This window comes from Microtus oregoni, unplaced genomic scaffold (genome assembly GCF_018167655.1).
Source record: "Microtus oregoni isolate MIOR12 unplaced genomic scaffold, Mior012 000091F_ref0000469, whole genome shotgun sequence".
Taxonomy (NCBI): domain Eukaryota; kingdom Metazoa; phylum Chordata; class Mammalia; order Rodentia; family Cricetidae; genus Microtus; species Microtus oregoni.
Window position 1 is genome coordinate 143124 of NW_024544600.1, and position 24386 is coordinate 167509.

Below are 24386 nucleotides of genomic sequence, written 5' to 3' on the forward strand. Positions count from 1 at the left end.
GGTACTAAAGAGACGCGGAGGGGGGAGCTGCGGGCCCTGGCCCCTTGATGTTCCGGTTGAACAGGTGCTAGTGAAAAGGAGGCGGACCCGGCGGAAGAGTCGGCCAGGGGGGCAGTGCGGTGAAGGGGGAGCGGCCCCCTCCACCCTCAATCCCCCAGCCCGCCTCCTCCTCCTCTCCGATCCTTCTGCCCCTCCCCCCCAGGAAGCGTCCCCGGCCTAGAGGTCTTTGAAGTGTGGATGAAGCCCCCAGGGCTGCCGTCTCCCCTCGGCCACCCAATCTCCCGCTGAGGGGGTATTTGACCTTTGGTCCCAGTGAGAGTGCCGTCTCCTCCTTGTCAAGAAAAAAAGGGGGATCAGATCTTGTCTTTGGGCCTATATTGGTATGGTGGGGGGGGGGGGGAGTCTTGGGTTGCCCTCCTCCAAACCCCAGACCCAATTTCGGGGACTTTAATCCTCCGTCTAGTGGTTGTGAGCGCTATTGTGTTTGTGTGAGTGCCCAGAAGTCAGGCGTAATTCTGTTTGCTGGGGCCTCCAAGGTAGCGATTTCTTCACTCGCGTTAGATCTTTGCGCACGCCTTGATGCTGGAGGTGGAGTTAGTCTTTGAGAAATTAGGTGGTGGGGCTAGGAAGAAGCGGTGGTACTTCGGTGTACCCCAAAAGTGTCTAGAGACCTAGAAAGTAATGACTTCAAAGAGAAGCTCCCGGAGGCCAGGGATATCTCCTTTGGCGGCCAGGAGACGCCAGAGTTCAACAAATATCTCTGCTGGCGTGGTGGTTCACGCCTTTAAACTGGAGCCCCGCTAGTTGAGGCTACCGAGTTCAAGGTCATCCTTGCCTACGCGGCGAGTTCGTGCGTTCGAGGCGAGCCAGAGCTACTGGAGACCGTCTCAAGAAAACAAAACCATTATTTGGAGGGCAAGTAAAAGTTTACAGGTGACATTGTTTACCCTCCAGAGTGGCTTCCAGGGACAGCGCCCATGAATGCCATCCAAAGAAATTCCTCCGCGCCTCCAAGAACGAGCACCAAGCACAGGCAAATGGTTCACATCGCCCAATTCCTTTTAGAGTCCTTTTTTTTTTTTTTTTAAATCTCCCCTTAATTTCTTAGGGTTGAAGAACACACTCAAAGAAGCGGGGCTGGGGGCGGGTGATCGGAGACCCAAAATGTGACACCGAGAGCCTGCAGAGGGGAGGGCTCGGGAACTACCCACCTAGAGTAATAAGAGGGAAAAGAAAAAACGGAAAAGCTGCACGGAGCGCACGAGCGAAAAGCTCCCTACCAAGCCAGGCTTTGTTCCCTGAACCTAAGACTTTACCCGGCGGCGGGCGGGCCGGGAGCGAGCGAGCGAGCGGAGGCGCGCGGCCATGGCTGCCGCGGCCGGGCAGGGGGGCCGGGGGGGCGGCGCGTGAGCGGGCGGCGCGGGGCGGGCGAGCGCCCGCGATGTGCCACTCCGCGCCTCCCCCGCCGGGCCCGGGTTGCACGGTGGCCGGGCGGCCCTGGTAGCCAGCGAACGGCGCGGAAGAGGAGCGCGGCGCGCGAGTCTCATTGTTGAGGGGGGGGGCCCGTCGGGGCATGAGGGCGAGAGCACGGCGGGGGGGGCGGCCAGACAGAGCGAGCGAGGAGGAGGACGCCGAGGAGGAGGAAGGAGGAGGCAAAGAAAAGAAGCGGCGGCGGCGGCGGAGGAGGGGGCGAGGAGGCGCGCGGCCCCCGCTCCCTCCCTCCCCCCCTGACCCCCGACCCCCGCCGGCCGGCCCCCAGCCCCAGCCCCGGAGGGAGCTCATGGGAGTATGAAGGAGATGGTAGGAGGCTGCTGCGTATGTTCGGACGAGAGGGGCTGGGCCGAAAACCCGCTGGTCTACTGCGATGGGCACGCGTGCAGCGTGGCCGTCCACCAAGGTAAGGCGGAGGGGGGGCGGCCGGCGGGGGGGGCTGCGGGACCCCGGGGGCGGCGCGCGCACCGGGTGCCCTCGGCCGCGCCCTCCGGAGCCCTCCTGGGGCGCGTGCCCCTCCCCCACCCACCTGAAGCGAAGGGCGGCGTGGGCTCCCCCCGCCCCAGACTGGTCCTCCAGGACCGGGTCAGGCATTGTTTTCTTGCCTATTGTTCCAGTCCCGCGCCCCCCACCCCAAGTTGAAGGAGTTTTGGGGAGAGTCCAGGGAGCAAGGAGTGAACTCCCTGATACCCGCACCGCCGGTTTCGGGGCTGTCCCGAGAATGTTTACCTGCGAGGTATCCCCCCCCCCCCACACACACACACCCGGTTTATTTTGGTTCCCGCTCCGGGAGGAAGAGGTCAAGGGGGGGTCATCCTCCTTTGCTTCCGGATGCTGGGAGGAGCGGAATTGGGTAGGGAGAAGGGTCCCACGGGAGAAGGGACTCCTGAAATCCTCCGGGGAAGAGCTGAGGCTGGGAGAGCGGTGGTACAGGGGGCCCGGAATGGAGGAGAGGGAGGTTTGGAGTTTCCCCCAGCAGCACATGGATCGGGAGTTAACTCCTTAAGGAATCTTGCCGAGGGCGCAGGCTGGCATCTCTGCCTGTCTGGCACAGGCAACCAACCCCCCCCCCCCCTTCCTGAGACAGCCCTTAATGCGGTGACAGAGGGCTCTTCCCGCCAGTCTCCCTTGGTTACCTTCACCGCACCTGCTCAGCCTTGACTTTTTGACCTGTACCTGTGATAGAGACAGAAAATGAGGTTCTTGGACCCCCGACTTCCTTGCCTCATCCCTTACTGGCCCTTTAAGAAGTGCCCCCCCCCCATAACAACAAAACGTGTTAGAATCATGACTATTTCTTGTTCGGATGTCTGGTCAGGGCAGAGGATGGAAAACAGGTCCAGGGGATAAAAGGGGGTAGGGGGGTGAGGATGGAGGAGGATCCTCGGAAGTTTAAGGTCAAGGCCTGTCAAACTTGCCCCTGTTCGGAATGCGTGGTCCTGTGATTGAAGGCTGGCTCTATGCTGTTGGACATTACTTGTGGTCCTGTTTCAGAGTGACCCGGAGTCTGGGGAGCAGCCCCACCTACTGGGCTGGTTTTAGTCTCCTGAGTCTCTCCATGCCCCCAGTTATTCAGGGGGGAAAAACCAGTGGCTGTGGGCTTTGCTCAGTGACTCTCCTCCCCCACTCTTAGCTTGCTATGGCATCGTCCAGGTGCCAACGGGACCCTGGTTCTGCAGGAAATGTGAATCTCAGGAGCGAGCAGCCAGGGTGGTGAGTTCAGATTCTGTTCTTTTTTTTTTCTTTCCCCATATCACAGCATCTTCTATAGGTTGAGCTAGGGCACCCTGAGGCTGGGGCAGGACTAAGCTTTGCCACTCAGGATATCCTGTTTCCTGACACACACACCCCCAGGCCCAGCCCTCCTCTGCTCATCACTTTGCTCTGCCCCACCTCCAGACCTCCAGCAGGGGGGCTTTGATTTGTGTGTGTTTGTGGGTTGTTTTTTTTTTTTTTTTTTTTTTGTAAATGAACCTCAGGTCCGCCTTACCCAGTCTTCAGCAGTTATGAGCTCTTGGCCAAGCCTCTTTTCTGCACACCCTTCCCCAGATCTATGTCATCTTGGGTTCTTTTGGATGAGTTCAGGGAGGGTCCGGATCAGCAGATTCCCCCCAAACACCTGTGCTTCTTGCATTGGCAGAGGTGTGAGCTGTGCCCACACAAAGATGGGGCGTTGAAGAGGACTGACAATGGAGGTGAGGGGACCCTGAGCCCCCGCTCAGGTCAGCCAGGCCCCCTGAGCAGGTGGGGGGTGGGCTGGCTTTCCCTGCTCTGGTTGTGGAAGCAGGGGACAGTCTACAGCTTGGTGCTGGGAGGGGTGGGGTCTCGTGCTTGCTGGTCTGCTGAGGCTGATCCTCACACTGTCCCAGGCTGGGCCCACGTGGTGTGTGCCCTCTACATCCCAGAGGTGCAGTTTGCCAACGTGCTCACCATGGAGCCCATTGTGCTGCAGTATGTCCCTCATGACCGCTTCAACAAGGTCAGTGGCCCCTCACTAGTCCCTTTCCTGGCCTATTGTCCTGGGGTGCCACCATTATGCTTTCTAGCTCTCCTGGGGAACTCAGGAGAAGTATGCGTACTGCTGGACTATCTTCTGTGCACAGACAGGTGTATGCCTCTGCTCTGTGGACTCTGGCAAATAGTAAGCTCCCCCAAAGTAGCACAGCCAGAGAACAGCCTTTAGTTAGTAGTGCATTCTTGAGTTTCTAGTATGTGAGCGAGATGGTGCAGCAGGTACCCAGTGCTTGCTATTAATCAAGACAGATGGATGAACAGGCATTTAGATAAAGGACACCCAGTGAGGCTTGCTTGGGTATAAGGTGGTTAAGGAAGGAGAAGTTAAGGCTGCGTCCTAGGGCGTGACAAAGAACTGACTTTGAGGATCGGTCCCAGGTTCCATGAAAAGATACAGCATATGCAGAGGTCCAGCAAGTGGAGCAGTGGGCATATCAGGGAGCTAGGCTAACATAGATGCCAGCCTCTCGAGCCTTACCAAGGACTGTGCCTTGAAAATTGAATACTCGGGCTGGAAAGAGGGCTTGGTAGATGAAGCACTTGCTGCTTTTGCACAGAACCAGGTTCAGCACCTGGTACTCACATGACAGCCTGCAGCCATGTGTACCTCCAATTCCAGGGAATCAATCCAGTGCGCTTGTCTGGCTTCTGAGGGCACCAGGCACACAGTGTGGTATACATACAGACACACACTCATACATGTAGAAATAAATAAACTCTTAAAATTTTCAGAATTCATTTCCCCAGGCATACCAGCTGCATTGATGACCTTGTGACTCGCTTTTGTTGACTTGCATTGTATAGGTTCCAGACCATTTCTGTTCCTGTCGGAAATTCTATTGGCTAGCACTGGTCTGGGGTGGTGGAGGGCAGGATGGGACTGAGGGGAGGCCAGAGACTCCCCCAGCAGGCAAGGTGGGGTTCCCTGGAGGAGGGGTCCATTGTGCTGTGCCCTGCAGACCTGTTACATCTGTGAGGAACAGGGCCGGGAGAGCAAAGCCGCATCAGGAGCCTGCATGACCTGTAACCGCCACGGATGTCGACAGGCTTTTCATGTCACCTGGTGAGATTCCCATTCCCAGCTGCTCTGGGCTTTGTGGTGGCTGTTGAGTGTTACTATCTTTTTGTTTGCTTGTTTGTTTTTTGTTTTTCTGAGACAGGGTTTCTCTGTAACCTTGAAACCTGTCCTGGAACTGGTTCTGTAAACCAGGCTGGCCTCGAACTCACAGAGATCCACTTGTCTCTGCCTCCTGAGTGCTGGGATTAAAGGCGTGCACCACCACTGCCCAGCTTTTTATAAATTTTTTGGGGGAGGGGAGGGGAGTGGGACTCTGTTGTGAGAGCTGGTGGCAATGCCATGCTTAGAACTTGGGTCCAGGAGGAAGGAGGTGGAGGCAGCTGTGGTCTGTGGCTACACCCTGCTGACCTGCCTCTCCTCAGTGCCCAGATGGCAGGCTTGCTGTGTGAGGAAGAAGTGCTGGAGGTGGACAATGTCAAGTACTGTGGCTACTGCAAATACCACTTCAGCAAGATGGTGAGTCCTGCCTGCTAGAGGGCACATGCGCTCTGGGACACCTGTGCCTGGTGCTGGAAGGCAGAAAGAAGAAAGACCCCCCCCCCGTGCCCCCTAGTCCCTGCTTTCTGGGAGCTCTGCGGGGTGCAAATCAGAACTAGCCCAAGTGAGTAGTCAAGGCTAGGAGACAGAACCCTCCCCCTCGCACCTGTCAATCTGGGAAACTTTAAGCTAGTTAGAGCTAGGAGGACAAGTAGGATAACACTGTGCTGGGACAGGGTGTTTTTTGCGTTCATGAGGCTCTTGTTGACCGTGTGTGATCCTCCCCCATGGCCCAAATGTGCTGCCTGTGTCCCATTTCACAGATAGGTAAATTAAGCGTCCCTGATGGTATAGCTTGTCTCCCAGCTGGTGGGTGGGAGGCAGAACAAACAATTCCATCAGAAAGGCCCTCAGGAACTGGCCATGCCAGGGGTAGATAAGATAAGGTGAGGGGGAGCCTGTGCTGGGGCCGGAGGGAAGGCTGTTTGATGGGACCAGGCAGGTAGTGAGCTTGAGGGAGGAGATGAGGCTGTCATGGCTGAACAGACGAGGAGCTTCCCCAGGCTGGGATGTATCTGCAGAAGTAGGCTGCAGCCAGGACTCTGTGCCCCAGGCCACAGCTTGGAGAGCTCCTGAGAAGCCAGAGAGTAATATGATCAGATTTGTGTTATAGTCAGATTATCCTGGCAGCAACCAGGAAGCTGGGTCGAGAGACAGCTGCAAGCAGAGGGGCGGGTGACAGGGACGAGAGGCTGGATGCTGGAGTCCCTGGAGGTGTGCTTGTCTAAACATGAGAGTGGTCAAGAAGCGGAGGTGAATGTGAAGTAAGATCCAGGCTGTAGCCAACCACTGGGTGGGGAGAGGTGGGTCCCTGGGGGTGTTAGGAAGGGGGCCGCTGGCCTCTCAGGGAGTCCACACCTCGGTCCACCCAGACCATCTTGTTTTGTGCCTGTTTCCCCCATTTGATGACTAATAGATCCCCTTCTCTTTTCAGCGGTGTCCTGGTTTGCTCCTAATTACACAGTCACTGTGCTTTTAGAGTTTGATGGCCACTTAGGGCAAGGTCAGGAGTTCTGATGCATTTGCAGGTTTGCAGGTGGCAGTAGGTAGACTTTGGTGGGGGTCCCCAGGCAGGGTGGCAAGGGCAGGCAGAGGTTACAAGCCTGAAGCTGCCTCTGTGGGTGTCCAGAATAGACAGGGTCCAGATGTGAAAGAGACTTGGGAGAAAAGATCTGGGACTTGATGAAGTAGGAGCAGAGCCCAAGCTGGCGAGGCCTGAAATTAATCCTAGGCTTTGGCAACTGGGGACTCATTGGTGGTCATAGGGAGCAGCTGCGAGCCTAGGATGGGTAAAGCTGTCAGACCAGGCACAAGGAGGGCAATCCCAGGGAGGTGGTTTGGTGTTCGTTGACAGCAGCCCCCGGCTCAGGGCAGCAGATCTTCTGTATGGACCTAGACTGCTGGGCAGAGAGGAGAAGCAGAACCAAGGAGGAGGATATGAGGGCTCTGAGAGAAATGAGTTCTCAGGGAGCCAGGGCTCCTCCCGGACTGTCCTCTGCGTACCTTTTTTCTAAGGGAAGTAGGTGGCCATAGGCTGTGGTTCAGGCTGCCTGAGATGCTAGGAGAGCACTGGAATATGGGAAGGCAGCAAGAGGCCCAAGTCCTGGGTCCAGGTCCATGCCCAACCTCACTGTCCCTCTTTGGAGGCTAAGGCTGGTCCGTGCCTCTTTATGATTCTGACCTCTGTGGTTGAATCTGTACATTGTTTCTTTTTTTTTTTTTGGTTTTTCGAGACAGCGTTTCTCTGTGGTTTTGGAGCCTATCCTGGAACTAGCTCTTGTAGACCAGGCTGGTCTCGAACTCACAGAGATCCGCCTGCCTCTGCCTCCAGAGTGCTGGGATTAAAGGCGTGCGCCACCACCGCCCGGCAAATCTGTACATTGTTAAGACGGTGGCACACGCTTTTAATCCCAGCTCTTCGGAGGCAGAGACTGCTGAATCTCTGTGAGTTCGAGGCCAGCCTGGTCTACAGAGCGAGTTCCAGGACAGCCAGGGCTACACAGAGAAACCTGTCTCATAAAACAAAACAAAACAAAACAAAAGACAGCTGGGGAAGCCCTAGGATTTCTAGGTTGACCAGCGAATCACAGAAGGCAGGGGTAACCTGCAGGGGCAGAGGGACCGGCTCTGGGATCCTGCGACCTTCAGAAACCTTCCTTAAGCTAATGAAAGAAAGGTTTGGCAATTCCTCTCAATCTCTACCTTCAGAAGACTTCGCGGCACTCCAGCGGGGGAGGAGGAGGAACAGGAGGTGGAGGCGGTGGAGGAGGTGGCAGCAGTGGTACCAGCGGTGGTGGAGGTGGTTCAGGGGGAGGCGGCGGCGGCGGCAGCAGCAGCAACAGCTTCCTTACTGGCAGGAGAAGCCGGTCAGCCTCACCGTCCACACAGCAGGAGAAGCACCCTACCCACCATGAGAAGGGCCAGAAGAAGGTGAAGGCCTGCTCTGTCTGACATAGCTCTTTTCAGAGACTCCCACCAGGTGCCTAGGTCTTCCCCGGAGGCCACTGAGGTTGAAGAGGTAGCTAAGGAGGTACACCCTGAGGCTCAGAGGTTGGGACCTGGCTTCTACGTCTGCCTAATTCTCTGTTTTCCTCACGACGTGACAGTGTCCCCAACCTATGATTTTGTGATCCTACATGTTTGCACACATCTCTAGCCTATCCCCATGCCAAGAAGTGTATGTGTGTTCCAGGGGTACACCCTTGTGAGTGCCTGCTCATGTGGTGGTGCTCTGTCACTGGCGCGATAATGGGACAGGCTATTTTTAGCAGGAGGGAAGATGGGGGAGGGGCTCTTGGCTCTCAGAGGATCTTGCCTGAGCCACTCCTGTCCAGCTGGAGTCTTCCATCGCTCTGTGGAGGGAGAGGACTCACTGAGCCCCCTACACTCACGTGTCATGGTTAACCTCCTTCAAACTCCCCTTCCATCAATATCTGGTCCCCTTTTCCTCCCCAGAGTCGAAAGGATAAGGAACGCCTTAAACAGAAGCACAAGAAGCGGCCTGAGTCCCCCCCCAGCATCCTCACCCCGCCTGTGGTCCCCACTGCTGATAAGGTATTACTGCTTGTTCTCAGGATGCTGAGTGTGCTAGTCCGGGGGTGACTGTGTATGTAGTGTGAAGGGTCAGGGTGAGCAGGGGCCTGCTTGGGCATCCTCTCACAGCAAGCCCCGACACATGCTATGGGTGAGGTGGGGGTGCCTCCCTGCCTGTTAACTGCCATGTGGGCACCTTTGTCCAAGCTGAGGCTCAGCGTTGGGCTCTTGTCTTTGGAGAGCAGAGGTGTGGCCCCCGGGCTTGTTTTCCCTGCGGGATAGGCTGAGAACTCCTGCCACTGGGGGACGGCTAGATCCCACTTCCTGCTGGGTGGGAGCGGCTTCTGGCAATACCCTGAAATCCCCAGTCACCCCACCCTCTCAGCTGGCTTGGCTGTAGAAATGGGTAGCATCTGAAGGAGCAACAGGCAGGCCCTACCCTAGGCCAGAGAGTGCTAATCCAAGCCAGAGCAGACTGTGTGAGTCTCCTGGGGGCCTGGAGAAAGCACTCCCTCTCGTCCAATTACTGCTAGTCACCTCTGCTCCCTCACACGGTTGGCAGGGCACTGGGCATTTTAGCAGGAGGCTTAGGTATCAGGTTTCCAGGGTGATGTTGCTGTGGCAACTGTCCCAGTAACTCCCCTCCTGCTTTGCTTCCCTGGGCTCACCTGGGAAAGCTGGTCTGACCTTCCCTGGAACCTTCAGGCAGATAGACCTGTCGGGGGTCCCCTACCAATGGGGGTTACCTTTGGACATGCTGTAGAGTTTTGCCTATCCCCTCACAACCCATCCCAATACTTAGACCCCCTTCCCCCAGCTCCTCTCTTCCTGGTGGCTTTCCGAACCACATCTGGCTCCCTTCAGAACTCCAGCTGCTGAAAAGAACAAAGGAAGACAGAGACAAGGGCTCCGCCAGGGAGGGTAGCTCTCACTTCCCTCTCATTCGCTCCTTGGGCTCAATTTGAATACTTGGTATCCACCCTAAAGAGAGCTCACCTTCTCAGGTACTCAGGCACAACTACATAGAGGCCAGACTGTCTTTGGAACCAGGGGAGAGCAGGGGCACATGGGGAGGACTTAGTTTAGTCGTCAGAATAACCCAGTGTGGTAGGTGCCTTGCCAGGTCACTTCCACTTCCTCAGTGACACTGAGAACACAGAGAAGTTACATAATTTGTCTAAAAGCACACAGCTAGCGGGGAAAGCTTTCAACCACAGTGGTCTGGCTTGAAGGGCTGTGCTCGCACAGGCACTAGTAACAACCACTGCCATCAGACGCCTTATTTACTGAACCTCTGCTGTGTCTCTGGCACGGAGCTGCTCCTGACCCCCAGGAATGTGCTCCTAAGGATGGTAACTGCTGAGCGAGGTCCAGAGGCTACACAACAGAGATACCATGGTGAGGAGGGCAGAGCCTCCCAACACCCTGCCCTCCCAGAGTATCGCACCTCAGCCTGAGAGTAAGACCAGGTTATTCGCCTAGGTGTGTAGCAAGGCTTCCTAGAGTTGGGGCTTCCTAGCTGGGTGTTGGAGGAGCAAAGACAGGCTGCCCTGTGGTGGGTTGGTGTGCAGGCTTGGGGATTCCAGCAAGAATTTGCAGTCGTCAGAGATGGGCCGAAGCCAGGTGGCTGTGAGTGGTAACAGCTGGAGGGCCCAAGACCAGCACCAATCTTTAGGCCAGAGGTATTTCCTAGTGAGCCTTCGCTGAGTAGGTCAGTGCGGAATGTGGACTGGTCTCTCTTGGGTCCTGGGGCAAAGACAAGGTCAGGACATTCCCTAGAATTCTGCAGCTGCCTCCTGTCTCACTGTTCTAGAGCCTCCCACAGCTCCTTGCCTGGAGACAATTGAGCCCAGGTCTTGTGCCTTCACCCTCATCCCCAAATCAGGCTGAGCTGGATTGTGCAGCTGGCAATGAGCCTCTGTTGTCTCTCCCTTAGGTCTCCTCAGCTCCGACTTCCTCCCACCATGAGGCCAGCACTCAGGAGACCTCTGAGGGCAGCAGGGACTCAAAGGGGAAAAAGTCTTCCAGCCATAGCCTGAGTCATAAGGGGAAGAAACTGAGCAGTGGGAAAGGTGTGAGCAGTTTTACCTCCGCCTCCTCCTCTTCCTCCTCCTCTTCCTCTTCTTCCTCCTCTGGGGGGTCTTTTCAGCCTGCAGGTGAGTATGGGTGTCATGGAGGAGGCCGGGAGGGGGAGCCTTTTGTCATATGCTGTTGTGGCTGGCAAGGGACTGGTGCTTCACAGGGAATTCCTCCCTCCCCCAGAGGCTCAGTTCCCAGTTGGGTTCTCCACCCTTCCCTCTTTTTTTTTTTTTTAAGATTTATTTATTTTTGCATGTGGGTGCTTTGTCTGCACACCAGAAGAGGGCATAGGATCGTTAAAGATGGGTTGTGTCAGGTCCTGTTATAGGTAGTTGTGTTAGATACCTTATTTTGCTTTCGGTAATATGTGTTAGATACCTTTTTTTTTTTTTTTTTTTTTTTTTTTTTCGAGACAGGGTTTCTCTGTGGCTTTGGAGCCTCTCCTGGAACTAGCTCTGTAGACCAGGCTGGTCTCGAACTCACAGAGATCCGCCTACCTCTGCCTCCCTAGTGCTGGGATTAAAGGCATGCGCCACCACCGCCCGGCTATGTGTTAGATACTTTTATAGCTAGATGGTTATAGACTGCCGTGGGAGTGCTGGGGCTTGAACTCGGGTCCTCTAGAAGAGCAATCAGTGCTCCAGCCCTCACCTTTCCCTTCTTAAGTCAGAGCTCATCTGTTCCTTTCAGGGCCAACCCCTCCAGCCCCGCAGTAATGTCCCCTACTCTTGTGCCAAAGGGGCCATTCAGAAGCACCAATATTAGTTCCAGGCATGGCGGCCTGTAATCCCAGCATTTGGGAGCTGCAGGATTGCTTGAGTTTGAGGCCGGCCTGTGCTGAAGAGTGAAAACCTGTCCCTGCCAGTGCTAATGTGACAGTAATTCACTCAAGGGTGGAAGTGGCTTCCCTCCTGTTGTTTCCAGCAGGGGCTGTTAACCTAGAACACACAAGGCTTCATTCCCCGGCTAGTGTTCTCCCTCAAGCTGGTAGGGAACGAGGGAGGTAAGTGGTCCAGCAGCAATCCCCTTCCTTTGTTGCAGGCTCGTCCTTGCAAAGCTCTCCTGACTTCGTGGCATTCCCCAAGCTGGAGCAGCCTGAGGAAGACAAGTACTCCAAGCCCACGGCCCCCACTCCGCCAGCCCCTCCCTCGCCCACAGCCCCTGAGCCCCCTAAGGCTGACCTCTTCGAGCAGAAGGTGGTTTTCTCTGGCTTTGGGCCCGTCATGCGCTTCTCTGCCACCTCCTCCAGCTCCAGCCGGGCCCGAGCCCCCTCACCTGGGGACTACAAGTCTCCCCATGTTTCGGGAGCTGGGGCCTCAGCAGGCGGCACCCATAAGCGGATGCCTGCACTGAGTGCCACCCTTGGACCTGCCGAGGAGGCTCCTGAGACAGGCTTGAAGGAGAAGAAGCACAAAGCCAGCAAGAGGAGCCGCCACGGGCCAGGCCGTCCTAAGGGTAGCCGAGGCAAGGAGGGTGCCACAGGCCCCACTGCCTCCCTCCCTGGGGCTCAGCTGGCTGGTTTTACTGCTACTGCTGCCTCGCCCTTCTCTGGAGGCTCCCTGGTCAGCTCCGGCCTTGGGGGTCTGGCCTCCCGGACCTTTGGGCCTTCAGGAAGCTTGCCCAGCCTGAGCCTGGAATCCCCTCTGCTGGGGGCAGGTTAGTGACTCCTGTAGTTAAAGAACATCTCAAGGACTAACCAGTCCTGTGAGAAAGCAGGAACTTAAATGGAAGAGTTAGAGGAAATGTAGCTGGGTAGAAACTGCTCCAAAAGACAGAATGGAGGTGACCATTAGCTCTAAGATGTTCTCTTAGATGTCGTCTGCATGAGGAGACTGGGGTAGACGCCAACAGGATCAGGAGTGTTCTAATAGAAAAATAAGAAAAGCTCAGAATTGCCCAGACCAAGGCGGGGTAGTAGAAGTGAAAGGCCAGAGTCCCAGGCATGCAGTATTCCCTGAAGAGGGGCTGCCTTCCCATCTGAAGAGGAGTCTGGGGGATAAGGGGACCTTAGGGTTTCCTGTATGTCTTTGTATTTTTAGGAATCTACACCAGTAATAAAGACCCCATCTCTCATGGTGGAGGGATGCTGCGGGCTGTCTGTAGCACCCCACTCTCTTCCAGCCTGCTGGGGCCTCCAGGGACCTCAGCTTTGCCCCGTCTCAGCCGTTCCCCATTCACCAGCACCCTCCCATCCTCTTCTGCTTCCATCTCCACCACTCAGGTGAGACACTTCCTGGGCAGGTGGGGACAGCACCTACAGTGTGCCCTCTCTTCTCCAAGTGTGCCCTACCACACTGTCCAGCTGTGGTAGAGGACGAGCACACTGAGGCTGGAGTCTGGTCCTCCCAACAGGTCTTTTCTCTGGCTGGCTCTACCTTCAGTCTCCCTTCTTCCCACATCTTTGGAACCCCCGTGGGCACTGTAAACCCCCTCCTCACCCAAGCCGAGAATAGCCACACAGGTATGCTGGCCCCTGCTCCTGTTCCCTTTTCTTCTGAAGAACATGGCTGTAGAAAGCATGAGGGTCCCCTCCCTCCGGCCATTGCCTCCTCTGCCTAAACATTTATCTTACACACTTCCAGCCAGGGGACACCTTAGGGAAAGCATTGCTGGGCACAGCAGGGCAGTCCTGCCCCATCCACAGAAGAGAAGTGACCTGCTCAAAGCCCTAGGTAGAGAATGGCAAAGCCAGCTAAGACAAGGCAGTGCCAGCCCAGTACGCTTGCCCTCTCCCCGACCCCTCCTGTGCAGTGGTAGTCGGGGTCACAGAGGTCCCACCAGCTGGGCTTTCTGCTCTCCACATGTTTAGGAGTTAAGGGGGTGGGAGGCAAGCTCCTCCATCTTCTCCCCAGAGTCTACTAAACCCCTGAGAGCTGAACAGAGACTTGGGGGCCTGTCAGCCTTGGGGCGGGGCTTGGCTGTAAGCTGCCAGTTGAGTTAAAACCAAATCTGACTTCTGTTTCAGGACTTGGTTGGGTAAAATTGGTGTGCTTTCTATAACCCAGAGCACGTTTGTGTGTGTGTGTGTGTGTGTGTGTCTCCTGTTGACAACAGTTTTCTCATCTGAGTTTATGAATATAAGAAGTCAAAGCTAATTATGATAATACAATGATTAAGGGCTTGCTTTGTGCTTGCTGAGCCCGCCAGCTAAGCCCAGCACTCTTACGACCTTATTTTAATCCTGAGAACGGTAGCTACACACAGAGGCTGGTTACCATTTCAAGGTCACACAGCCAGTGTCTGGTTCAGTTGCTCCAGGTTTGTCTTGACCTCAGTTTCTGTAACTGGAAGATCTAGAAACAGACAGCAGGAGCCCTGTAGGAAGGGAAGAGCTTTTCTGAGATGCGGTTGCCAAGCTCAGCTCCTTGCCACTATGAGCTACCAGCCTAGGTTTGGGGGGTACTGAAAAAGGGGGCTGTGTTGAGGTCCTAGGAGCAGCACCCACTTTCCAGGGAGGGCCCTGAGGCAGGTAGCTCCCCTCCCCCTGATCCTTGCCATCCCTTCTCCTTCCAAGAGCCAGACCTAGAAGACTGCAGCTTCCGGTGTCACGGGACCTCCCCACAGGAGAGTCTCTCTTCCATGTGAGGGAGGGTGCACCTTGGTGGAGGGAGGAGTGGGTGGGGGCAGGATTGAGGACCTCCTGTTTGGTGGGGGTGGGCTGGAATCTATGCTAGGTGAGCCTGAGTTCACGTCTCCTCTGGCCTCAGGTCTCCCATCAGCAGCCTCCCTGCGCTCTTCGACCAGACAACAGCGGCGCCTTGTGGGGGTGGCCAGTTAGACACCACGGCCCCGGGCACAACTAACATGGAGCAGCTGCTGGAGAAGCAGGGCGATGGAGAGGCTGGTGTCAACAGTGAGCGGGGAGCACAGGGACGGGAGGCCTGTCCCAGCCACTGCTTCCCCTTTCCCTAGGGACTCAAGCCAGTGGCTCCAGGGCTGATTTATTTCTTTTAAACATTTATATTTTAATTCATTTTACATTCCAACCAAGGTTCTCCTGCCACCCCCTTCCCACTCCTCCCAACAGGCAAGGGCTCCCATGAAGAGTTGACACAGTTTGGCACATTAATTTGGGGCAGGATCAAGTCCCTCCCCTCCACATTAAGTCTGAATATGGCACATACACACACATACACACACACACACCCCTCACCCCTGCCCCAGGACTCATCTTTAACCTTGCATAGGTGGTGCTCTCCGTCCACCTATGCTAATTCTACCTTTGTTCCTCATGACCTCCTGGCACAAGTTGTAACCAAACCCCAGGTTGTACCCACTCCCCTCGATCTCAGTAGCATCAGGAGCCTCCTGCAGTCCTCAAACCTCTGTATCCTAGATCTCCCTCCCCAAAGGCATCTGTCTGGGTAGCCTTTGCCCTCTAGACCCAGTCCCTCCCACTGGCCCTGCCTCTGTGATGCGTGCTGCACTAACCTCAGGCTCCTCCTCTCTCTCTGAAGTTGTGGAGATGCTGAAGGCCCTGCATGCACTGCAGAAGGAAAACCAGCGGCTCCAGGAGCAGATCCTCAGCCTGACAGCCAAGAAGGAGCGACTGCAGATCCTCAATGTGCAGCTCTCTGTGCCCTTCCCTGCCCTGCCTGCTGCCCTGCCTGCCGCGAATGGCCCTGTCCCAGGGCCCTATGGGCTGCATCCTCAAGGTGAGGGCATCCAGTCCAGTCTGTGGTAGGAATTCCTGCCCGGTGGCTTGAACTGGTCCCATTGCATCTCCCATATTCCCTCTTTTAGTGGGCAGCAACGACTCCCTGAGCACCAGCAAGAGCCCTCCAGGGAAGAACAGCCTTGGCCTGGACAATTCCCTGTCCACGTCTTCCGAGGTGGGCACTGCAAGGAGGGGACAGGGAGGAGGAACTGGAGAGAGGTCCTTTCAGTCTAGTTCTACCCAGCAGCTGTTGGAAACTGGCCACTGAAAGGATTGGTTGTTATTTTAAATAAGTAGTATATGTGGCTGCCTCCTTAATACAGGGCCCTGACTAAGTAAGCAGTGAATGAAGTAGACCCAGGCCTCCCGAAGATGGGCTGAACCCAAGAGAACAGCAAATTGCAAAGGAGAAATAATAGAAAGATGAGCTCAATTAAGGGCTAAAGGAGCCCGAGAGAAGGCGGCCGTTTTGGGGAGGGAGTGTTGAGAAGCCTTTGTGAAGGGTTTCTCATAGTGCCTCACACATGCTAATCCCTGTGTAATTGGTGGCGGTTGGAATAGCAGTTGCTATTGTTATGTTGTGGTTATTATTGGAATCCAACAAACCGGGCGCTTGGTTCTTCTCTGCCACTTACTTACTCTGACTTGGGGCAGTCATAATCATAAAAGCAACACCAGTTGCAAGCTTGCCCTGCAGAGTTTCTTAGTCTTCACAGCTACCTTGTGGAAAGATATTGCTGTCACATACAGTGTATGAATACATAAACCGAGGCAGAGGTTGAACCCAGGGCTACCTACCCAAGGCCCTGAGTTGTGGGATTTGAACCTGAGCCTCTCGCTCCCGTCAGAGTTCCGTTGCTCTTGGCTGCAGAGTTCCTTAACTGGTAACGTCAGTGACTTTAGCCGTGACGTGAAATGAGTACAGGTCCGTACTCACCCCTGGACCTGGTTCCCTTGGAAAATCAGTACCATTACCATTGTTCGTCATGAAGCCAGACTAGCAAAGGGTGCTGGGCCTCTGGAGGTAGCCAGTAAACATGATCTACAGCCTTTTGCTCTCCTCACCGGGCCCTGCTGTTTCTCCAGGGTGCCTGGAGCCTTAAGAGGGCTTTGCTTCAAGAGAATGCTGGTGGATACTGGGCTGGGGGCCAGAAAGGTCATACTGGCCCCCTGCCCTCTGACTTGTCCCTTCCCCCTCCTCCCCAGGACCCACACTCAGGCTGCCCGAGCCGCAGCAGCTCATCGCTGTCCTTCCACAGCACGCCCCCACCGCTGCCCCTGCTCCAGCAGAGCCCTGCCGCTCTGCCCTTGGCCCTGCCCGGGGCCCCTGGCCCGCTCCCACCGCAACCACAGAATGGGCTGGGCCGGGCACCCGGAGCAGCGGGGCTGGGGGCCATGCCCATGGCTGAGGGGCTATTGGGTGGGCTGGCTGGCAGCGGGAGCCTGCCCCTCAATGGGCTTCTGGGGGGGTTGAATGGGGCTGCTGCTCCCAACCCTGCGGGCTTGAGCCAGGCTGGCGGGGCCCCCACGCTTCAACTGCCAGGTTGTCTCAACAGGTGAGGGAGAGCTCAGCCCTAGGGAAGGGAATGGGAGGCTGGATGTGGGAGGGATGCCCCCCAGTACCCCCTTGTCCCACCCAAAGTAAAAAAATACCCTTAGGCCCTATTGCATTTATAGTTCTGGCAGTCTGTTGACTTTAGGGACTCCTCAGATTTTAGCTCTGGGTGTATCTGGACAGGAGTAGTTCAGGGGACAAGATCTGAATCATGTCCCTACTGCTAGTCTTCTGGACAGGTTGTCCATCTGCCTGGGCTTGAGGGCTTCTGGGAACTCGTGGGTGTGGGGTCTTTCTCTTGGTACCTTCTTATCTATGTTATACCGGCCTCAGCCTGACAGAGCAGCAGAGACACCTCCTTCAGCAGCAAGAGCAGCAGCTCCAGCAGCTCCAGCAGCTCCTGGCCTCTCCACAGCTGACTCCAGTGAGTACCCCCTCCCTTGCTATCCCCTGCCAGCCCTACCCAAAGAGCCTACCTCCAAGAATGCAACCATGGAGAGGGTCTCCAGGCTGGTGGGCTTGAACCTGGGGGGTTTGTGAGCAGTTGGAAGACAGACTGTTTTCAGGGCCTCTTGGGCACTGGGCTGGGGCTGCTGGGTCACATTGCAGTGACAGAGTTTGGAGAGTGGCAGGTCCAGTAGGAACTGAGTTTTGCAGTCCCTGCCCCAAGAGTCTTTGGGGGATTTCCAGGATCTCGGGGAGGTTTCTATGCAGGTGACATTCTCTCGACCACCTTTTAAAAATGAGGATTGAAGCTGAGTCTGACTTAGTGGCGCCCCACGCATTAGGTCCTTGTCTGCATCCCCTTCAAGGCAGACAAACAAAATGAATAGGTTGCTGGGTGTGGTGTGTGGTATATGACAGTACTCCAAGCAGTTTGGAGCCTTGGAGCCTGAGGCTGGGGAATGGCCATGAGTTCAAGGTGGGCCTGGGCCACATGATGAATTGGAGTCTGCCCAGGACTTTAGAGTAAGACATGAGTCTTTTTTTTTTTTTTTTTTTTTTGGTTTTTCGAGACAGGGTTTCTCCGCAGCTTTTGGTTCCTGTCCTGAAACTAGCTCTTGTAGACCAGGCTGGCCTCAAACTCACAGAGATCCACCTGCCTCTCTGCCTCCCGAGTGCTGGGATTAAAGGTGTGCGCCACCACCACCCAGCTTTAAGACATGCGTCTTAAAGAAATAAAATAACCAAGAAAAAAAAAATAAAACGAAAACCCCAAACAGTAAGAAGTCTGTTAAGATGACGCCACAGAGCTGGGTGGTGGCGCCACACGCCTTTAATCCTACCACTTGGGCAGCAGAGGCAGGCAGATTTCTGTGTTCGAGGCCAGCCTGGTCTACAGAGAGACTTCCAGGGCATCCTCCGAAGCTACAGAGAAACCCTGTTTCAGAACCCCCTAAGATGGACCTTGCTGTCTGCTTAGTGACCTGAGTTCCATCCGTGGAACCCACACGGTGAGAGGGGAGAATAGAGTCCCTGACCACCAGTTATACCCCCTAACACAGAAAGTAAATAAGTGTAATTTACAAATAATTATTCAAGAAGAGAAGCAGTTGAACCGATTACTTTGTGGGAACAGAATGTTACTCTCCGTGTGTGTTGTTGTTGTTGTTGTTCTCTCACACACACTGGATTTCTCTGTGTAGCCTTGGCTGTCCCATAACTTGTTTTGTAGACCAGGCTGGCCTTGAACTCACAAAGATCCATCTGCTCCTGCCTCCCAAATGCTGGGATTGAGGGCAGGCATGTGCCACCATGCCCGGCTTTAATTTTGGTTTTTGAGACACTGAAAATAAATGCCTTTTAAAGTTAGATAAAAATAAATAGTTGGGGATGGCGTTTTATGCCTATAATCTCAGTGTGCACACGGGAAGTAGAGGCAGAAGAACCGAAAGTTCAAGGTCATTGTCAGCTCCATATCAAGTTTGAGGCCAACCCTGAATGGGACCCTGCCTCAAAAACAAAGCAACTTTTTGCACCCCCTTTTCCATTTATTTTTATTTTATGTATCTGCCTGTGTACTACGTGTGTGCAGTGCCCACAGAGGCCTGAAGAGGGCATTGGGTACCCTGGAGCTAGGCTGTTTGCAGATTGTTGAAAGCTACCTTGTAGCTGCTGGGACTTAAATCCAGGTCCCTTGGAAGAATAGCCATTGAGGCATCTTTCTTGGCCACAGACAAATTTTTTTTCTTTGTTTTTGTTTTTTGAGGCAGTGTCTCACTAACCTCTGATTGGCCTGGAACTCCATTTACAGACCAGGCTGATCTTGAACTCAGAGATTCTTCTGCTTCTGCATGAGTGCCACCAAGTCTTTCAAACTAGTTTTTAGAAAGAAAAAAAAAAAGAAGGGAAGTGCTTGGTGATTGTTGTTCCACTTCCATGCCTTCTGTTTGGAGTGTGGTTGTCATAGGGACTGAGGACCTGACACGGTGGGCAGGGCCAGAGCTGTGTACGGCCTGCACTTGCCCAGGTGCTCAGTTGGCAGCTGCTTACCTGGCCACAGGTAGTCCTTTACTTGTCCAGAGGGGGAGACAGAGGCCCAGAGTGCCAAAGTAGAGACAGACTCTTGGTCTTCCTGTCGTGGGCCTTAGGGTTCCAGTACGAGGGGCCCTGGTCTGGCAAGGCAGGTAGCCTTGGGGAAGACAGCAGGGCCACTACCATTGAGCAGTCTATCCTTGCAGGAGCACCAGACTGTGGTCTACCAGATGATCCAGCAGATTCAGCAGAAACGGGAGCTGCAACGGCTGCAGATGGCTGGGGGCTCCCAGCTGCCCATGGCCAGTCTGCTGGCTGGAAGCTCCACCCCACTGCTGTCTGCGGGCACCCCTGGCCTGCTGCCTACAGCATCAGCCCCACCCCTGCTGCCTGCTGGAGCCCTGGTGGCCCCTTCACTCGGCAGCAATACAAGTCTCATGGCTGCAGCAGCTGCGGCTGCAGCAGTAGCAGCAGCAGGCGGACCGCCAGTCCTCACTGCCCAGACCAACCCCTTTCTCAGCCTGCCCGGGGCAGATGCCAGTGGGAGTGGCCCCAAAGGAGGGGTGAGTAAGGGGCCTGGGTCTTCTTTGTCCCTTCTAAGGGACAAGCAGAGAGGGATAGTTACAGTGACATCAGATAGATCTGTAGTGGGAGGCAGCAACCCCTAGGTCAACCAGATAGCCGGCTGCAGACAGCAGGACCTCGTGTCCATTGGGGTTCCCTTCTTCAGATGCAAGAAAGGCCGCTCTGAGCCATTTAGAGAAAACAGCCTTCCAGCTTGGTGAGATGGCTCAAAGTGTAAAATGGTGCTTGCCACCAAACCTGATGACCTGAATTTGATCAGGGACTCATGTACTGGAGGAGAGAGCAGATTCGGGGAATCTGTCCTCTGTTGTGCACACATGTGTGTGTACACATGCATATACACATTGACTATGATTTTTTGTTTTCTTTTAAAGTCTATTTTAAAAACCAGCTTTCCAGTGGGAGGAATAGTTAGAAAATGCTGTTTCCCTCCTGTGTGCAGCAGTTAGAAAGAGATGCCCTTCTGGGCAGGCCTGTTTCTTCTTGGAGAACTCACTCACCTGAGCCCAGGAAGCCAGCTCTGGGCACAAGTCAGGCACTCTCACTCCACACACTGCGGACAGGCAGAGGCCTGGCTGCTCCATACTCTGCTCCAGTAGCCTCTGCCGTCCTTGGGAGCTGTTCTACCTGGGCAATAGGGCCAGATGCCTCCAATATTCAAAATCTCCCTTCCTGTCTTTCCAGACCACTGACAAAGGAGCCTCAGCCAGCCAGGAAAAAGGCTAACTCGACCCTGTCTCTCCTGACCCCTACATGGCTTGAGGGTCCTTGCCTGGAATGGGTACCTGGGCCCGGACTCTTGGAGGGCCAGGCCCAGAGCTTGTGCTGATGCCCAGGGAGTGTGTGCCTGGAGTTCCAGGTGCTGTGGAGAGAGACTGGAGGGAAGCCCTTCCACCTGGCCTGTTCCCGTACTGCACTGGCTGCTCCAGGAGCGAGGATCGGGGAGGACAGGCTCCAAGCCTGCCTAGGAGCCCCCCCAAAGAGCAAAGCAGGTCATGGCATAGGAAGTGGAGAGTTGGTTGGACCTACCATGTAAACCAGTCAGCACTTGAATGGGGAAGGAGCAGGGTAGGCCCTTGGGCCTCCCCTGTGTGGTATTCCTTACGGAAAAAGGGCTGGTCCCAGTTGACCTTCAGAGTCTTCCCAGCAGAAGGGGTCCCTTTGACTGCTTCCCATCATCCCTCCCCACTGAGGGTCACAAGCTGAGCTTGGAAAAGCCTACAGATGTGGGGGGCTGAGGAAGGGCAGGATAGCACCTCTTGGGGCCCCATGATGGGGCTGGGCAGGGGGTGGGGGTCATCCCTCACTGTCCTTGGTGTCCTGCCCCTTTTTGCACTATTGGCTTGAGGAGTGCCGAGGGTGGGGAGAGGGAGCTGCCTGACTCCACAGAGCGTGAGAGTGTGTGTGAGTGTGAGTGTGTGTTTACGGTCAGTCTGCTTAACCTGTCTGTCTGTCACCCCTTTCTCTGGACCTGGGGCAGCCAAGGGCAAGGACAGGAGCATTGGCCAGAACCAGAGCAGGACTTCCTAGCTCTTGTAGCCTGTACCCCCTTCTCAGCTCTAGTCCTTTTCCAGGGCATGAATTGTAAACTTAAAAAAATTTTAAAAAAAAGAACAGTACTCCAATATTGGAGAATTCCTGGGGGCTGAAGGCTCTGAATCAGGGTAATATCCTACCTTCCCTCCTCTGGACCCCACTCTGTCTCAGGGCCCCTCAGGGCCTCCCCCCCCCCCCCCCCGTATCTGGTCTTTGCTGGCATAAGAGATTAGGGAGGGGTAAAGCACCACTTCTAGCAGAAGTCTCCCTCCCTGAAGTAGCTAGCCTGCCTCTTCAGCCCCACCTTCACCAGCTAGGAGAGCCACTTAAGCTAGCCACTGTCCCTTTCACCCACCAGCTGTTTTCCAGGCTGTGGTCGTAGGCAGCAGAGTCGGTCTGCCCAAGGCCATTGTGAGGAACATTGAGTGGGTCATGGAAGCGCAGCCATGGAGGCCTGTGTCCCTTTTGGTTGCACTGGCTGGGACTGAGGGCCAGTTTTCCCTGATGTTCATGTCTGTGGGTCCCTTTGCATGTGTGCATTTTGGTGTGTTTCTGTTTGGGTTTTGTTTTTGGGTTTTTTTTTTTTTTGTAATAAAAAAAGATGTGTATATTTTTGGCAATGACAGAAACGTAGTGCAGATATATTTTTGCCTGTGCTGCTCAACTGTTTTTTTTTTTCTGGTATGGAAAATAATATTCCTGTTGATAAGACTTTGTAAGATACTAGGGTGGGTTGGGGACCTTCAGGAGCAAGTTCTTTGGCACTAGGAAGGATTTATTTGAGGGGTCAGTTGTGTTGACCTCAGAAATACTTTTCTAACTGCTTAGTATCGGGAAGGCATGGTCCTCATCTTTTCAGCTCTTAACTCCTAGTCTAAAAGCCAGCGATTCTCCAGATTCTTAGGCGGTTTGCTCATCCAGGCCCACACCGTTACCCAGCCACCATTCAGAACCAAGTAGTCTCTGCTGTGATATCTGTAAGGCTGTCACGTGTGGAGTAAGTAGGAGCCCTAGGTGCCCCGCCCCAGATGCTCCTTGGCCCCAGTCACCCTGATCTCTGGAACTCTGCTCTCAACTTTGCAGAGCTCTTCTTCCTGTTTTGGGCCAGGATGCTGAGAGCTCTGGGCCTTGCATAGATTGGTGCTGCTCTTTTTTTTGTTTGTTTGGTTTTGGTTTTGGTTTTTCAAGACAGGGTTTTTCTGTGTAGTGGAACCTCTCTTGGAACTCACTCTATAGATCAGTCTGGCCTTGAACTCATAGAGATCTGCCTGCCTCTGCCTCCCAAGTGCTGGGAGTAAAGGCGTGCACTACCAACTACCACCATTTTAGCTTTCAAAACAAGGTTTCTCTTTGTAGTCCTGGTTGTCCTGGAAGTTGCTCTGTAGACCAGGCTGAACTCAAACTCAGAAATCTGCCTGCCTTTGCCTCCTGAGTTCTGGGATTAAAGGCGTGCACTGCCACTACTACTAGGTGGTGTTGCCCCTGTACTGAGACAAGAGGGAAATTGTGACATTCTTGGTGAAATGACATAGGGAAAATTAGGAACAGAGTACATGGCAGGTGGCAAGAATGACCTCACATCTTACAGTCTTAGTGGTTTTTGTTTTTGTTTTCCTGGGACAAGGTCTACTCTATTATGTAGCTCTGGCTGTCCTGGAGCGTGCTATGTAGACCAGGCTGGCCTCAAACTCAGAGAACCACCTGCCTCTGCCTCCTATGTGCTGGGATTAAAGGTGTGCACCACCATGTCTGACTTTGGTCCATTTTTTGATAAAGAGCTTTGGTGGGGTAAGGGGAAAGATGCAGAATTGGAGCCATCTCTGTCTGGGGGAAGGGGAGGATGTGGTTTGCAGAGCGGAAGTGGAGTCTGAGAACGCATGAGTGGATCTTGATGTCACCACCCTCAGAAGAGATGAATGAGCAATGCATGCCGAGTCTGTGCCCACCAGGGCAGTCATGGCTGGTGGATCTCAGTGCTGAACGGGATTCCACTGTAGTTAGGAGGTCATTGGAGCTGACTTTACAGGTGATTGCTCTAAGCCTAGGAGGGACAGAAGCGATGAGCCTCAGTACCTAGCCTGGTCATTCCTGTTCCATTGTCCAGCCTTCTAGCTGCATCTAGTTGGCTGGCTGTCCCTGTGTGTGTGTGTGGTGTGTGTGATGGTGCGGTTGCGAGTCTAGGATGGTGCCCATGGTGGGAAGGTATCTATGTAGCACTGACTGTCTTAGCTCCGAGCTGACGAATCCTCTCCATAGACAATGACACTTTAAGGGTTGCCTTTAAAAAGAATAAATTGTTATCTCCCCATCCCCTCTCCCTCATTCCAGCTTGTTGTTTCTCCCTCAGGCTCTTGGGTCTACCGCTGCCCCTAGGTGCCCTGATCTTGAGGCTGGTAACCCGTTCCCTTTACTGTGTTGAGACCCAGGGAGTGCCCACTCTAGACTCCTAGGAAGGGGCTAGACAAATGAGGGGAGCCCAAAGGGCGACATTTACATTTCCCTCTCCCAAACTGGGATGCTGACAGGTTTTCAAAGACACAGGCTCCCCTGCTGCTTTCCAACAACATCTTTTAAGAGTGCAGTGGGCCAAAGGGAAAAAACAGGTAGCTGGTTCCTGGGGAGGGGTGCCTAATGGACGGAACTTCACCCACTTGGAGGAAGGTGGGGCCGGGGAGCCCTTCTGATCCCTCTACTCACTTCCTCCTTGATTGCGGGTGTGTTTCAAATATCCACCAGACCACCTTGTCTTGACCTACTGAAGAGGTAGAGACTGAGGGCCGCCCCCATTCTCCTGTGTTCACTTTCTCCAGCCCCACTTGGGGCTGCAGACCGAACTCAGGCTCTCT

The 24386-nt window shown here is 54.6% G+C and overlaps 1 protein-coding gene across 2 annotated transcripts; it reads left to right on the forward strand.

The window, feature by feature from the left end:
* Window positions 1-1330: 1330 nt before the first annotated feature.
* On the forward strand, window positions 1331-21606 carry LOC121442395 (protein AF-17). 2 transcript variants are annotated; one of them, XM_041643933.1, is made up of 20 exons: window positions 1331-1897; window positions 3125-3204; window positions 3632-3686; window positions 3861-3970; window positions 4965-5068; window positions 5446-5539; window positions 7829-8050; window positions 8576-8674; window positions 10590-10809; window positions 11774-12388; window positions 12772-12953; window positions 13085-13193; window positions 14247-14313; window positions 14440-14585; window positions 15190-15387; window positions 15476-15564; window positions 16596-16945; window positions 17278-17368; window positions 19626-19982; window positions 20689-21606. In XM_041643933.1, exons 1-20 carry the CDS (start codon window positions 1789-1791, stop codon window positions 20728-20730), a joined length of 3339 nt encoding a protein of 1112 aa, XP_041499867.1. In that variant the 5' UTR covers window positions 1331-1788; the 3' UTR covers window positions 20731-21606. The 2 variants fall into 2 exon arrangements, with proteins under 2 accessions (XP_041499867.1, XP_041499868.1); XM_041643934.1 differs by having other exon boundaries at window positions 10590-10725.
* The last annotated feature ends 2780 nt before the right edge of the window (window positions 21607-24386 follow it).